Raw genomic sequence first — 16,446 nt, forward strand, 5'->3', positions numbered from 1 at the left:
AACACTAGCTGAATGCTGGGGGAAAGGGAGGGGGGTATGGAGGGGCCTTGCTTTCCCTACCAGCTGCACCGAGACATCATCTGTCTGCACCCCACACCATGCCTTTGGGAAACAGCCTGTCAAAGAGCCTGGAGAGGAGCGTTCTCCCCTGCACACTAGAAGAAACACCATCACAAGCAGAGGCAGCTTGGCCAGCTTCTGCAGTCAGCCTCGCTCCAGCCAAAGCTAATGGTAATGTGGGAAAGGCAGGGCAGCGAGGAGAGGGCAGAGTCTTTTCAGCATGTCCATCCTGCTCATTGCCCCAGTCTGCAGCTTCTCTGAGTGCTCCTGAAAGCTGAGTTATGTGCAGTCCCCCCAGGCAGAAGACACAGCACAGAGCAGAGGTTGAGGCTCTTTCCAAGCCCCACATCTCTTTCTATGCTACTGGGGTAGCCATGAGTGGGAAGCCATAGGCCAGCGTTGAATGTGTGGGTAGGGGAAGACAGCCCTTGCCTTTTTCTTTCCAGCTTTCCCCTTTTTGTTGAACCCCTAAGCCCCAAGCTACCGGTCCTCAGGCCAGCATTCATCAGTTGCCAACACAGCCATGAAGAGGATGTAGGTTTTTGTTCTGGTTCTTTCTCTTATCTAAACCACTTTCTTCATCCCTCGCCTCTCCCTTCCCATGTGCTTATATCAGGCATCCTTCAGATCTGCTGCTTCATGGTATTCCTGGGTGGAGAGGAATCTTTGCTCCTGAACTCTGCCCCTCCCTGTCCCAAAGACCATCTTGTTCCCCCTGCTTAGATGTGACAAACTGTCTCATCGATCCTGTAAGCCCTCCCCTCCTGCCCCAGCCTGTCTCTGCTTGTAAGTGCTTCAGGGTGGGCACCGTTTTTCTCTCTGTCCAGCACCAAGAACAAGCTGGCATTGGCTCACAACTGTGCCTGCTGGATTCTCTGCCAGTGCAAATGCTGGATATTTCATGGCATAGCCTTTACCTGATACACCCTGGCCAAAGGCACCAGCTGCAGATTCACTCTGTGCCTCACTTCTGGGGGTGGGATGGGGAAAGCGGCGCTTCAGAATAGCAGCATCTCTCCCCGTCCAATTGCCCTGTTTAGTTGCACTTCTTTTTCCTACGTTGCTAAAATCAACACTGTCTTCTTCTCAAGCAGCGGCAGAAGGGTCAGGGCCAGCAAATCCATGTACAAAGCACTCGGTTTAATTTGTTCTCGAAGTTTGCTATGAACCAGATGCAGCTCCCAGCAAAACCAAGGGAGGCTTGACTGCGGCACAGTCAGATGTAACATCTGAAGAGGTTCCTTAGCCTAGCAAAATCCTGGAAGGCAATTTAAACATGAGAGATAGGCAAGGAGCCCATTCCCTGGGTCTGTAATTAATCACATACTGTTCAAACAGGGAGAGAGTTGAGTTCCCAGCTTTCTTGGAGTCCGAGCTGGATCAAATCGGGAGTGACAAAAAATCTCAGGCTATCAAGGAACAGCCCTAAAGAGGCAAAGCCAGCTGAGCAACAGCAGCTCAGCCCTGAACTCCTTTAACCTCCCAGGTAATTGGGCAGAAAGTCTAGAGGAAAAATTCCTGCATCAGCTGTCGAGAACAGACACACTTATTTCTATATTTGTGATGCTGCTCTTCTTCCTGGCCATGCTTATGTCTATGGTGACACTCGCATCCTCTTCAGTGGAGCCATACACCGAGCAGTATTTGGGACAGAAGAAAGTCCCAGTTAGTATGAGATCCCACCTCTGGCACCAGCTGCTAGAAGGTGCCTTGAGGAAGACCATAAGGATGGTCCATGCCTCTCTGTGCCCATGCAGTTACCAAATGGAGCAGTCACCCACCCACCTTTACCTTTGCATCCACCCCAGAAGTGTGCTCAGGTGTGTAGAGCTCTGGTGGCCTGTGGGGCAAAAGGGCAAATGAGCTGTCTTGTAGACTTTTTCAGGGATTGAAGAAAAAAGAAATTAAATAAATTAATGAAAAGAGCTGCTGATCCCACCCTGGGCTGTCTGAAGAACCTGCATTGTAAGCAAAGGCAGAGAAAGCATCAAAATTAAGAGGCCAAATCTGCTGTAAGAACTTGAGTATGACTGTCAGACAAAAAGACATTGACTTATCTGGAGTGTTATTTAAAAAAAAAAAAAAAAAGAGGAGGAGGTTCAGGGCCAACCAACCTGACCTCACCTCTTCCAGTGAGAACTGTGACTCACAGGCTGGCATCCTCTGTGGCACTGGTGGGCTACAACTGTCCTGATTGCAAAAATATCCGGAGCTGCAGGTCCAGGCAACATCCCCTTTCCCACTATAGCTGGGCAGCTCCCAAACAGCACTTTCTATGCACAGCTGAAATTCCCATGCTCTCCTCCAAGGCCTTGCTTAGTGGCTTCTTTCCTTTCAATCTCATTTCTTCTTGTTCCTATTTCTCACCTTTTGGCTTCTGTCTAATAAACTGCTCATCTTTTGAAGGCTGCATCTTTAGCAAGAGGCCTGGGGAGAGAGCTTAAGGCTGCAATGTGGGGAAGAGTTGGGTAAATCCCACAGTGGCTTAGAAATCTGTTTTTCTTCAGCAGCAGAGCTGTTAAGAGGAGTTGGCACCAGAGACAGAAACATTGTCTAGCGTTGCTATTCTTCCCTCTCCCCTTCAAGTCTTTAGCAACAACTGCAGTTTCCCACCTATTTCAACTAAATTCTCTTTTCCCCTAAAGAAATTATAGTCATTAGCATTTTTTTTGCACTGTCAAATAGGGGTTTCCTTATAAAAATTCTTCACAGCTAAGGGGAAAGTAAAGAAAGGATATTGTTAACATGAAAGCCTCACTTAATACTTTACCTTTCAAATACTGTAACTGCTTTTTTTCCCCTCCTTCTCCTTTTTCTGAATCTTCAGTATACAGTTTAAACATCATTAACAGCTTTGGTTGCTATGGTGTTGGGCAGGCAGAGGTCTCTGTACTTGAAAACTTGAACTACACTTAATGTTGTACAACAGCGGGGTCATGCCAACACCTTTGACCCCATTTTTCCCAGTAAAATATAAAGACCACATCTCCATCCTTTTAGTTCTTGGGAGAGATTTTTTTTGCTTTGGAGAGAAAAGGGAGCATGAGATAGAGAAAGGGAGAGAGAGATATAAAAAAAGAAAAAGAGAAAGGAAAAAAAATATTTAATAGACCCAATGGAACCTTTCCAAAAACTTTAACTGTTACATCAGAAAATCATGAAAGAGAATAAAAAAAGACAGTCCCCTGAAAAGTTTCACGTGAGGTTGTTTCTCATTTTCCCAAGCAGCCAAACATTTTAATATACTAGGAAAATGAGACTGTAAAACCACAACATCTGACAGCAAGCCCCAGGGGCAGGAACCATTCCTGAAACTAATTTTAACTCAGGTTTTAACGTTGATCAGATTTCATGTGGTGAATGTCCCCTTAAGCTGTCTCTCTGTTCTTAGAGAAAACCTGGTTTCTTTTGTCGACTCCAAGAAGCTATTTTCTTTCCAGCGCATTGTCGTCACAGGCATAACAGGACATTTCTGTCATTCGTTTCTCTACAGCCCAAGAGATGCCCTGCCCCAGACATCTCCTCATCTGTTCTCGGTTTCCTTATGAGACAAGACGTTTTCCACAGAAGTGGCACTTAACCACTGCAGCAACGAAGCCCAGTCTTAAACCAGTCCCCGTGCAGCCACTCAAGGACTCAACCCATTAACATCTGATCTTCAGCCATGCAAAAGTCACCAGGTCAATTCAGACCAGCTGAGGCCCGGATCCAAAGCAGGCTTCCAGTTTCTCTGCTTTGCTTTTCCCCAGGGAAGTGAAGCTGCTGAACCACTTTCTTCTCCTTCTCTGGGCACATGAACCGCATTTTGCTTTGGCTGTCACCAGGACATCTACAGATAGGACTGGCTTTTTAACTCAAAGTCTCGATTAACAACAGCTGAAAGTTTGAATGGGGAAAAAAAGAAGATATCCGGGTAGTGTAGATTTCCCTTGAAGACTCTCATTTCTTCTCATGGTAGCATTTTTCATCTTCTGGTTGAATTCAAACCAAAGCATTTGCCCTGTGGGGCAGGACTTCTTTATGCTGCATCTGTCTTCCAATACTTGGGTGTCTCTGTTTTGAGCCGCATGGTTCCTAGGTGCACGTAGCTGTGTGAGCCAAGTGCTTTGCACGACTCAAGGAATGGTCATTGGCATCAGCTGGCCAGTTCAAAGGCATGTTGTGCAAGAGAAGAAAGCAAGGCTCTCTGCTGCTTCACAAAGCTGGTTAAATGCCAGTAAGAACCACCAGGCTGGAAAACAGATCTACAGGCTCCTGCTTTCTGCTTCTCCAGAAACTAAAGTGCTCATTCATTTCTAGATCCCCCTTTGCAGAGGTGAAGGGTCTTTCTGATGCCTTTCCTTTAAACCTCGTGTGTGCTGTGTAGGAGATGCTGGTGCTTGGGGGGGTTGGAGGAGGCAACAAGGTGGCCAGTTTTCAAAATGATAGAGGCACAATGATAGTTGCCCTTGGCTCTTCCAGCCCACCAGCAGCAGGCTTAGTCACATCAGCAGCATCAAAGCTGAGAAGCTCTTCAGAGAAAGGGCATTTGTCCTTTCATCTGGAGATTACAGGAATCTTTCACAGAGCCCAGCAGTGTGTTTTGAAACGCTTTTGAAAGAGAAATACCTGTTTGTGGCACCACCTGCCATTTAAAACAGCCTCTTTGCTTTCCAGCTTTCCCTGCAACGCTCTCCCCCAGCCATTTAACCGTGGTTAGGTTAAGGACAAAATGGTGCCAAAGTTCATTCCCCAGCAAGCAGAATCACCCAGCTTCTGTGCCAGGCTCTGTCCTGAGCAAAGGACTCTCCACAAACATGCGAGAAAGCTTGTAACCTATTTGGGCCGGCTCCTTCCCCCTGTTGCACTCAGCAGGGACAGCAGGAAGGCAGAAAGCTGCTCTTAGCATCTGGAGGAAAGAAATGCAGAGATAAAAAGCTCTTTGCCTTGCTGTTTCCATTCCTTCATGACTTAATTTTTTTTGGTCAGGGCACAGAGAAGATTATAAAGCTGTAACCTCTAATCCGCTCCTGAGCGCTCCTTCTCCATCTCTTCCTTTCTCCTCTCTTTCAGCCCGTTCTAATCCTTTATGTCTCCTCTCTCACAGGTAGGAGTTGGAGTCTAATCTCAGACGACAGGTTGGTAATTAGAGCAAGAGATTATCCTGACCCCATATCAAGAAGGTAAAAAGAGAGGAATAATGCAGGGCAATCCAAGATCAAGCCTTCAATGTTCAGTGCAGAAACCATCCTCATCTCGGTCTGTCTCCTCCTGGCTCCCCCACCCCACACCCCCTCCTTTGTCCCAGCAGAGGGGGGAGAATCCCTGATTCTTTGTACTTCCTACCCATCTCCCCTCTGCTGAGCAAGCACTACGCTTTTCCAGCACTCATTCAGCACAGAAACGGTCACATTTTCCATTTCTATCACCTTGCCTAAGCAGAGATTCAGCCAAGGGTCTGCGGCTGGGAAGAGTGGGTGGTGGGGAAAGCTCAGCAGTTATGGAGGAAGAGGACCTGCTCAGAGAGGCTGGAGCCACGACATGCTCTCAGCCATCCTCAATTGGGCACTGCTTACCCATACCCAGGGCCTTTCTACTCCAGATGAATCCATCTCTACCCAGGTGCCCAGCAGTCACTACCCAGTCCTTGATCTGCTCAGGAAGGGATGCTGCTCCCATCCCTTGCCCATATCCCAGCACAGATGGGAAGCCCATCCATGTGCCCAGCCCACGTTATCCATCTTTGGGACAGATCTTGTCTCTTGTCCTCTGTCACTGGTATTCAGCAAGGACCAAAAAAGCCATCACACAGCCCCAAGACCACCACAGAAAAGGGGAAATTGGGAGCACCAAGCTGCTTCAGTGTCCCACCCCCTACACACACAAGGTGAAGGGATGTCACCAGGACCCGCTGTAGCTGAGGCTCAGGCATCACCAGCCAACAGCCTGCAGGCACCAGGAGGTCTCAGGATAAAGATGGCAGTGGAGTGATCGAAACCTGCTGGGGAAAGAGCGAAAGAAGGTCAGGTGGCAGTTTTTACACCAGCACACAGCTGGAGAATGGAAGACCTCTCCCTCATGTCCCGTCCCATCCCACATCAGGCGCCCGCCCTGCACTACAGAGCTCCAGGACCGGCTGTTCACCTCAAGATGTCTTTTCTCAGCAAAGCTAAGCAGCCAAGCCTCCCTCCGACATCTGAATGCAGCTCTGGCCTATGTAGCCCAAGCCCATGTCTCACCCTGATCGCAAATAGGGAGATGGGCACGCACCAGCCCCTGCTCCGTGGTTCTGTTGATGCTCTTTTCATCACCTGGCTGCTTCCCACCCCTGCTATCTCCAGCCAGGAGCTTCCTACCCGTGCTCTGCAAATAACAACTTTAGGTTTGTTCACTCAAAGCAGAGAAGGTAAATCAAAGAACACTTTTGTTTGCAGTCAGCCTGAAGTGAAGCTTTTTCTTTTTTCCCTTCAGTTTTCTCAGCAAAACAAAAAATGAAAAAACAAGCAGAATTTCCTTTGCTGTGTTTAAAAGAAACATTTCTGTTCCTGTCCCAGAGGTAAAAGGTTAGCTTGTTCAGTCTCAAAATGTGAAATAAACGACAATACTTTTGGCTCAGGAATTGTCCAAATAAAATATTTCGATACTCCTTTTCTTCCCACTCGTCCAAAAAGGTTTGCAAAGTTTGTAAGCCTTCACAAACAGCTTAATGCTCAGCTTAATGCCCTCACCCAACAAGCCTTGTGACTGCAAGTTCTCTGTCCCTCACGCCAGACCTCCTGCCCCCCATTTGGCTGCCTCCCCCTCCCAGCCTACTGTCTGGGGGCTCACACCACAGCAGCACCCAGACCGCTCATGGCCCGTACCTTGAGGGATCCTCTCGGGGCGAGAAGGGACCGCTGAGTTCAATTACATTGAGCTTGTTCTCAAAGACACCGTAGCTGAGGGTGACCTGCAAAGAGGGGTGGTGGGAAAGGAGCAGGGAGGATGACGTGAGTTGAGGAGCAAGGAACTTGCTTTGGGTGACAGAAGCTCCCATTCTGGTTCCTCCTCTGCTGGCTTGGCCTCTGCCTTCCACATCTCTCCTGTCTTCCTTCCCATAATGGTCCACTGTGCTGGTCCTTTGCCTCTCCAAGCCCCCTACACCCCTTGTTATCTCTCCACACAAGGCAGACACGGTGCCATGTCAAAGCCCCTTCCCCAATCAATCACCATTTCTGCTTTTCCTTGTGCCACATTCCCCCATAGATGCCCTTAATCCTCCCATTTCTCCCCATACATGTGCTCCCCACCACTGACCCCAGGGGCACTGTGACTGGCATCTGTGCTGCGGGCAACATCTGCTCCTTATTTCAAAGAAGCATTTGTCAGGAAAGCCTCCCCAAAAGAGCAGACAATTGATTCAGTCCACGTCAGTGCCAGCAATGGAACAACGTGCCTGTAAGCTCCCCTCCACTTCTCCTCCCTCGTGCTCCATTTGCCCTCCTCACCTGCTGCGTGAGCCGAGAGGGAGGGATGAGCTGCAGGTTCTCCAGGTGGGAGTGGAAGAGCGCGTTGGGCAGCAGCTGCCCGCCAACTTTGCATTCAATGATGTAACCCACGGTGCAGTCATCTGGCAGGCGAATGAGCTCTGAAGTGCTCAGAAAGTTCCTGCCACTGGAAGACAGTCAGGTCGCGTGGGTTAGGAAAAGGGTAGGGGGGATATAGGCATCCACTTGGGTGGGAGGTAAATGGACTTAACTGTAAACCAGAGTAAATCCTGGAACTAGGCAAGAAATCCCTGAGTTCCACCTGCAAAGATTTGGGAATGCAGTTGCTCTTCGACCGCTCCCAGCCATGCTGTCCCACCAATTGTCAGGTGCTGTCCCTGACATGTATCCAGCTCCTCAGTGAGCTGATGCAGAGAGCCGGCAGACTTTGCCAAGTCACTTTTCCACCTGCTTGGTGAGCTGCACTGAATCCTTGAGGGGTCAAACCAGCACAAGAGAAACAGTGGGACCACATGGCCAGTACCAAGAGGAAGAAGAAACAGGACAGTCCGGTGCAGCTTGAATAAGCCATCCATGGCTCCACTCTAACATAACACTGCACGCTTGGCCATCCTTTGATGACAGGCTAAACTCCGTTTTAAGGCTCCTGTAGCTAGAAGCAGCCACACAACATGAAGCACTGTCTACTATAACACCCCTCAGCAAGTTCAAATGTGTTTTAAGCATTTTAATGCAGTAGTAGCAGACTTTACACCAGGTTAGGCGTTATCTAGCCACACCACTTTCATTTTACCCTAGATCATAGATGATCCTCCTGTCTGCATCTACCATAAAATATATATCATGGGCTTCAGCTAAACCAGCCACATGGTGTGGATCAGATCTGTCTTTCTGGGTATGCACAGATCTTGTTAAGGCTGGCACAGCCATTGCCTTTCAGTATATGTGCATATAGCCTGCGATATAACCTAGGGCATCATGGAAAACATCATCTTGTTGTAGGCTGGGCTAACATAAGACCCTGGGACCTACTTCTGTTCTCCATGCACCAAGCTGAGGAAATGACAGTGGCCACTGTAATGAAGCTGAAGAGGGTTTGGCATGGGGGAATGGGAAATTAACTCAAGAGGGATGTACAGGAGGTTGAAAAGAGATAGATTAAGGGGAGAGGAGATAGGCAGACAGGGAAAGCACTTAGGAAAAAAGTCAGAGGAAGCTGAAAGGGATGGGAAGGAGCATGGGGGAATAACCAAGAGCTGAAAGGAGTTGGGGAGAGGGGAATTTGTCATCCTATGACCACGTTTGCTGACATGCCTGCTCTTGCCTCTTTTCAATCAGATGGCAGACCCACCCACTACATCCTTCCTCCAGTCCCACATGCTTGTAGATGTGTAGCATGTGGGACTCTGCACCCTTGCAAACATCCTTGTAAACACCACATACACAAATCCAGATCTCACACAGCCAGGAATTAATGCGCAGCCGTGTTCCTCGTCCCCGAAGGCTCCCATACTCACCAGCTGCACAGCTCACCTGGCCCACGGCACCATCTTGCTTGCCAGCTTGCGGCTGATGCAGAACCCAGCCCCTCCTGTGGCAAACCAGAAGCGCACAGATTTCTGGAGAGAAACAGCAGAGAAAATCAATGGCAGAGGCTCAAACAATACCATACTCCCCGAGATGGGAATGCTGGAGACCCAGCTTTGATGCCAGAATAAACACAGCCCTCTTGTTGCCCCAGATCCCTGCCTGCTGCCCAGAAGAAGGACTTGCCAGCAGTACAGCATGGATTTTGACCTCCTTATATTTGGAGCAGCCAAGTTCCTGCTGGCAGCAGCAGGTGGGCTGCCCAAGGCAGGCTTATGTCCTGGCAGACTGGTACCCAAAGGTGCAGCAGCAACGTGGGACTCTTCCCCTAGGTAAATTGGATTGAGTCAACACCTACAACCATGTTCAGACAAGACTGGTGAGTTTTCAGCTGTTGCCTGTTGCTCTTGGGACCTATCTCTCCCTGAGGTACATCTACAACCAATGAGCTAGAGCACTGAAAACACCCATTGGCCCCCACACCACCACCATGGGCTGTACCGTCTGGTTGTTTGGCAGCATTTCGGAGGCCCGGATGGGTCGGTTCAGGCTGGGTTTCCCCAGGTAAACGTCCCACGTCGCAGAGTAGGAGGACAAGAGCTTCAGGAGAGCCCAAGGGTTCAGGTAGTTGTCGTCATCCAAATGGCAAAACCAGCTGAGGGGAGATGGGAAAAAAAACACAAGAGGTTTGGGGTAAGAAGCGTAGTTCTTGCTCTCAGGGGTCCCCCCACGGCAGCCCTGCCTCACCTCCGGCCGCTGGCCAAGAAGGCATCGAACTCGGCGCCCATCTTGCAGGAGAGGGCCAGGTGGCTGTGCTCCGCAGAGCAGTTGGTGAAGATCGCATGGTCACCTGCCAGGAGAGAAAAAGCTGTGGCTCGGGGCCAGCCCACCTCACACGGTCACGGGGAGGACCTCTGGGCAGGAGTGAAGGGGTTTCATTCACAGCCAACCGCCTCACGACCTCCCAAACATGCATCTGAGCCTGCGGCGAAGTGGGCTCCATCCTGCCCCGTACCAGGAGATAAAACCTGGAGAAAGCCAAGCATCTTGGCCAAGATTAGGACACCTGCCAACCACAATTCCACCCTGCCCACTGCCAGCCAGGGTGCGGGGGCTGAAGGGCTCTCTCATGGGCTGCTTCCACCCATGGATGCTTTAAGGCAGACAGCACCCTGCCTCCGGTTGCCTGCACGCCTTGGGGTAAGCCAACTAAACCAAATCACCACTGCTGCGGCTTGGGGTCCTCCCATGGGACATGGTGAGAGGTGTCCTTCAAGAGGCAGCGCTGGTGTAGGAGAGCCAGACTTCACACTGGACACCCTCCCAAGGCCGTAGCAGTTCAGAGGCTGAAGGTGGGGGGAGATGGTGTTATAGGTCAGGTCATTACCCATTCTCCTTTTCAGGGCGTCATCTTCTTCATCAGTGAAGACGTAGGTCTGGGGAAATGAGGAAAGGAGGTTACTTTCAGGGCTGGAGCTGGTGCTGGTCCTGGTCACCCACCCCTTCTTCCCTGCAGCTGGACACGCTCGCCATGGTCACCCCACTCCAACCGCTGCTGCCATGCTCCCCTCCCAGGCAGCACTTGAGCAGATGGATGACCATGTTCCCCCCTCCTGCATGGCACAATCGTCAGAGTTTGTGTGGCTTTATTTCCCCCACCACCACCACCACCTTGGGAACAGAGAGCAGGGGACCCACGACACCAAGCGAGGGGGTGAGGGAGCCCTGGCTTAAGTGTCAGTGGTAGAAAAATGAAAGCACCGTGGTTGAATGATGCTCGGGTTAAAAGGAGAACATCTGTTTGTGTGTTAAGTGTGCACAGCCCCCTGCTGCTTCCCGCCTCCTCCTCCTCCTCTTCCTCCACCCCCAGGCCTCTCTAATCTCCCTTTCTGCCATTATGTGGCACATCTCCCCCCTCTTCAGGGCGAGGCGGGGATCAGGGCTAGTGGAGAAAAGCTTTCCTCAGGCAGAAAATGAGCTTTCATGAAATCAAAAAGGAGTCGTGAGCCATAAACAGTGTCTCCACCAGCTGCCCACAGGCTGGTTAAATGCAGCACCTGGGCAGGGACAAAGGGGACAAGGCAGGCAGACAACAGCTCCAGGAGCTGTCATTGCTCCCAAAGGCTCTGAGGAGGAGACACAAGTCTCTACATCTCCCCACACCCACCCAGCAACTGGGAGATATGCCCCCATCAGGAGGACGTGGCAAGAGAAATGTTCTGCACCTGAAAAGGCGGCAGTGAAGGACCCTCAGAGACCACCTGGCCCGAGCAGACACAGCAGGATGGTTTCGTGATCTCAGACGTACGTGCTACAGTGACTTGGCAAATTACCCTCCAACAGCTGAGCTGCAGCAACGGGCCATGCACACATTCCTACCCCACCCCACTGGTAAAGTCTCTTAGTTAAAACCACTTTCAAGGTCATCATGGGACAAGAAGCAATTAGCTAAGTCTCAGGTAAAGGAGTCGCTCTGGGTCAGGGGACCATATCACAACCTTCAGGCAAGGCAGGGATTGTCAGCGGCATGGGATTTCCCTTACCAGCGTTTCAGAGTCAGAAATTTCCACTATGACAAATAATTCATCTTAAGAAAAGAAATTCTGAAACCCTTGAAACTTTCTGACATTTTCAAAACAAACAGAAATGTTGTTGCTGGAAATGACTTGCTTACAGATATAAAACTGACTAGAAGTCATGTGTCTAATAAACATCATATCTGATTGACTTAGAATAAGAATCTGCATCTTTCCCCAGATTTTCTACTTGTGAAAATATTCCAAGGTTCCCACTTTCCTCTTGATGCAAGGCAGGAAATGGGTTTTTTTGCAGACACCCAACATGTTTCTGTGGGAACCCAAAGATGAAGGAACATTGTCACCATGGGGAACACCAGACTGTCCAAAATAACTGCAAAAAGGAGGGTATGAGTGTGGGCACTAGGCAAATCTGATTTCTCTGGCTCTCCCAAACTCTGACCTCCGTGGCATACCTGGCTACAGTACTCCAGAGATGCTGGACTATGTGTCCTGGCTCTGTCCTGAAGGAAATCACAATAGCACAGGCAGCTGCCTGCATCCTCGTCTCTCCATCCCTCACGCCCCTGAGAGTGGGCAACCTGGAACAGCATCCCAGTGACCATCACCACGTGTCCCTCAGCAAAGCTGCACACGATGGCTGGGATGGGAGAGAGAGACAAGAGCCCTGGCTAAAAATCTGCCTGGGGACCATTTGGCCTAGTTACGCAGGTCTTTCTCAGGGAGACACCAGCTGCTGTTGTCCATACTAACGGAGTCCAGAAGAGATTCCGAAGGTCTCTCTGGCCACGCCAGACCTAATATCCCTGCTGCAGACATGCGAGCAGAGGAACTCCTGGTGTCACTTGTGTCCCTGCAGGCAAATGGGGTAGACAGAAGCAGCCTCCCCATCATATCCATCCTCCTGTTCTCCACCAGACCATCTATGGGGTCATGCAGGATCTCCTATCATGGTGCCTCAGCGCACTGAGATTGGGCCAGGATGGCTGTCGATGGCACTGCAGGGCAGCCGACCCGGGCGTCAGGAGGGATGCAGCACGGAAAGTATCGCTCTGTTCTGGAACGGAGAAGATGCCTGGGTGGGAAAAGATGTCTGCTGGATGGCAGTGCAAGCAGTGATATGGAGCCACTGCTGTCAAACGGCTTTGCCTGGCAGCTCTTCATGAACGTACGAGCCCATGCAATGGATAAACACTAAACTTTGAGACCTCCTCACCCCAAATTGGGAAAGTAGTCTAGCAAGGAAAAACTAGGAAAAGGGAATAAAGATGTGGAATCTGACAATCCAGGGCCACGTTCATCTCCCAGGCTCCCAGGGTATCCCTTCTCTGGGAAGAAACCCCCTCCAAAATGCAAACACTTCAGCAGGGTTATTGTTGTGTCCTGTCCGGAGAAAGAATTCAAAATCTGTGGTGTGTTTGCAACACTGAAAATGTGAAAGCCAGTTCAGGATGGGACATTCAAAGGTTTCATTTCAATCAGTTAGATGTCTGGGTTTCTGAAAGGAGGGGAGGTGCTAGAATTAGTTTACATTACCAAAAAAAAGGCCATTTCAGACCAGAAACCTAGACTAATCTCCATCAAAACTATTGGGGCCAAGAACGTAAGCCACTCCAAGATGCTGCCCAGTCTAAACAATCATCAAAACCAACACTTCTGTTTAGACGAAAACCTTAACTGAGGAAAAGGCCTTTTGCTGAAGTGACTTCCCCATCAAGCTCAAATGGAAAGTTTGTCGTGGAGCAGTTCTCAAGAGGCAGAGCATGGTCCGGCGAAGAGTCCCCACCTCGCTCTTCCCCTTCCCCACCTCCCACCAGCTGCATATCTTCTCTTCTGTCTAAACAGCGCAGTTTCGGGGAGAATATCTCTCTCTCTTATTGACTACCCTGGCAGCGTCCAACATAGAGGAGTTTTAATTTGGCTCCCATACAGTCTGTCCTAGCCATAAAAACCACAGCTGTTCCTGCCTCCTGTTACAGTCACCTAAGCCTGACCTGTGAGGTCTGAGTTGCTTTCTCCGGGAGGACACCACGCAGGTAATCGGCTCTGAAACCAGGCTTGGCATCAGCAGCACAGTCAGCTGCTAAAATTTCCCTGCTGGCCACCTGCAGAGAAGGACCCACTGAAACAGTCCCCAGCCGTGAGTAAGGGTGAGCGAGACAGCAAGACGGTGGGTGAGCCCTAGGAGGAGACAATTGCTGTGAGACTGGCTCTTAAAGCCTATGGCTCTCCATAAAGGCTCAATAATAGGAGGTCTGGTGCCCTATCCCTGACCTCACAACAATTAAATGTCCTTTGCAAATTGAGAACTCGCTTTTTTTTTTTTTGCTAAGCGAGGTTTCTATATTGTCAATTTTTCAAAACTAACCCTTTCTCCTACCTCCAAAAAAACCCTTCAGCAGCAGTATATTTAAAAAAAAAAAAAAAAAAAGGCTTTTGACTTTCATGTACTTCTCCTTACCTCCCTCCCTGCCCCCGCTCCCCTGCCCTCAAAGCCATTTAGTACAAACAAAGAGAAGAAAAACATGGAAAACTGAGGAGTGGGGAGGAAAACACCGAGCTTGCAACAAAAATTGATAACAACGAAAAAACACTTTGTTTAAAAATGACTGACGCTCCCCCTCTACCCTTCCTTCCTATTCTCCTGCTCAGTCTGTGAAGCTTTCCTAGAGGCTGGCAGCAGCATGGAAAATTCAACACCTCTTCCCAGGGTTGGACATCGTTTGCCTGCCAAACAGAAAGGGTCGGATGAACCTGCGGAGCTAATAGCTAATTCCTGTCATCAGCGGAATGGCCAGGTGCCTGTTTGTCAAACGCCCGAGGAGGAAAATGTGAGCTGCTCCTTAAAAACCCACTCCAAAAGCCCCAATCACAATAGCTTCGTGCCAGTGCAGCCATGCGGTTGGGTTTCTTTTCTCCAAAGAGCTGCTGGGCTGAGGTCAGGTGGAGAGGAGGAGTGCATCTGGAGGAGGAAGCAGGGCATCTCAGATGCCGAGAGGGACACGCAGACAGGAGAAGCAGCGTGCTCAAAATAGGACACGGCTTCCTGTGACGACCGCAGCAGACCAGACAGTTGCAGCACCATGAAGTGGAAAACCACCCTTACCCAGAAAACCCTGCATTGCTTCAAGCGCTCTCCTACCCGATACCTCCGCCCCCGTCCCCCTTCTTTGCTGAGGCCTGAATTTGTCTTCTAGGTGCCCGTCACACACAGGCAGAGGCAAAAAAAACCCCACCACCCTTTGGGGGCAGCCCCAGGATTTCTTCTTTCTTGAGGAGCAGCTCTGCGAGGGAGGGAGAGAAGTACTGGGGCTCTGGGGAGTACTTCTGCCCACCAGTAAGCCAGTCTGCACAGCACCGCCAACGTGGTGCCCCACATCAGTTCCTCTAACAGGAAGGAAACTCTCCAAACTCTTGCTTTAGCAAAGGGTGGAAACATCAGACCCGCAGCTTAAAAAAACAAAAAATTTTTAAAATCAAGTATGCACCCACATCACTTCAAGGTCGTGCACGTGAGGGGATCTGCCCAAGAAAGCAAGGCACGGATTGTGCCGATGCGCTGGGGAGTTAACGGGGCTGCAAACACCCCTGCTGTACCCCAGGAGGTCCTCCAGCTCCTCCTGCCTCGCTGCACCACACCGTCCCAGGGCGAAGGGTGCCCAGGCGCACTGCGGGCATCCTGACGGAGGGCCGAGGGGAGCCACTCGGCTCGAAACCTAGCAAACCCGTGGCACTAGGAGGTAGAAAACCACCATTTCATACAGACCCAGGACGGTCTGTGCTCTCAGTCTGGTGCGGCCCAGGCAGTCTGCGACCCCTGGTGTTACTGGTTAAAAAAAAAAAAAAAAAGGAAATGAAATCCCTTGCACCTCAAGCTGAAAGAGTCAGGCTTAGATTAGGGGCAGGTGATGCCTGCTGAGAGCACTCGTCCTCCCAGCCTTCACGGGAAGAGCCCACACAAGCTCTTCATCCTCTCTGCCAGCCTTTCCCAGGAACCAGCTAGCGGTGAAAGATTTTGCTGGGTAGCATCCCCCTTTCAACATGAACAGAAGTGAGAATTAGGGAAAACGAGGCAAAGCACTGGGGGGGGATTGCAGTGCCCAGCCTCCCCTTCCTTTGGCCTTTATCCCCCCTCACCACCGACACCCCGTTACCAAACCCCCCTCTCTAGTCCGAACCCACACGCTCACCTGCTCTCTGGCCCGCGATATCCACGTGTCCAGGAGCAGCTCCATCCTGCTCTGGTGAAATCTCTTGGTTGTCTTCACGGCTATGAAAATGTCCCCGAGCGTCAGGCGTTCCTCAGTCCTGTATCCCTCCGGAGGACGGACTTGCAGGTCCTTCTGCTCCCTGCCACCACCTCCCTCTGGGCTCGCTTTGCTCCGTTGCTCTGGCTTCTCCGAAATCCCTTCCCTGAGCCCTGGGTACCGAGTCGTTTCCTGAGCCCCACGGTGCCGCACGGAGAAGAGAGTCACGCTGACAAGGAAGACCGCGGCTCCAGAGAGACCATGGATGAGCCGACGGCCCATGGCTCCCAAATCCTTCCCGCCGCAGCCAGTATCCTCTTGAACAAGGACAACCTCCGCCTGTACCTCCACGTGAAGCTGTCCGCTCTTCTCGAAGCCTCCGAAGGGGCAAAACCCGCCAAGAGCGAGGTCTGAATAGGATGTGGCCAAGGAATAGGGTGGGTGAAAGACCAGAAAGCCGATGAGACAGCAGCCCCAGAGGATCCTGGTGAAGCGGAGGGAATTTTCACACACTAAGAAAGCTCGATGACCCAGCGAGGCAGGGACACG

The 16,446-nt window shown here is 50.7% G+C and overlaps 1 protein-coding gene across 1 annotated transcript; it reads right to left on the reverse strand.

Moving 5' to 3' along the window:
- Window positions 1–5,970: 5,970 nt before the first annotated feature.
- Window positions 5,971–16,179, reverse strand: MFNG (MFNG O-fucosylpeptide 3-beta-N-acetylglucosaminyltransferase). Its single transcript, XM_010585427.1, has 8 exons — window positions 15,841–16,179; window positions 10,501–10,549; window positions 9,861–9,963; window positions 9,615–9,768; window positions 9,060–9,145; window positions 7,527–7,692; window positions 6,903–6,988; window positions 5,971–6,037 (listed from the first exon to the last, which is right to left on the reverse strand). The coding sequence occupies exons 1-8, from the start codon at window positions 16,177–16,179 to the stop codon at window positions 5,971–5,973; spliced, it is 1,050 nt and encodes a 349-aa protein (XP_010583729.1).
- Window positions 16,180–16,446: the final 267 nt, after the last annotated feature.

The sequence above is a fragment of the Haliaeetus leucocephalus genome, unplaced genomic scaffold (genome assembly GCF_000737465.1).
Source record: "Haliaeetus leucocephalus isolate CR32 unplaced genomic scaffold, Haliaeetus_leucocephalus-4.0 Scaffold101, whole genome shotgun sequence".
Taxonomy (NCBI): domain Eukaryota; kingdom Metazoa; phylum Chordata; class Aves; order Accipitriformes; family Accipitridae; genus Haliaeetus; species Haliaeetus leucocephalus.

What these genes read in the sequence shown, in the direction of transcription:
- MFNG (XM_010585427.1), bottom strand. Translation starts at nt 16,179, where the DNA reads ATGGGCCGTCGGCTCATCCATGGTCTCTCTGGAGCCGCGGTCTTCCTT. An exon ending in TATCGCGGGCCAGAGAGCAG is followed by an intron (nt 10,550 to 15,840) that starts GTGAGCGTGTGG and finishes TCATTTCCCCAG; the next exon opens with ACCTACGTCTTCACTGATGA. An exon ending in CCCCGAGAGGATCCCTCAAG is followed by an intron (nt 6,038 to 6,902) that starts GTACGGGCCATG and finishes TTTCCCCAGCAG; the next exon opens with GTTTCGATCACTCCACTGCC.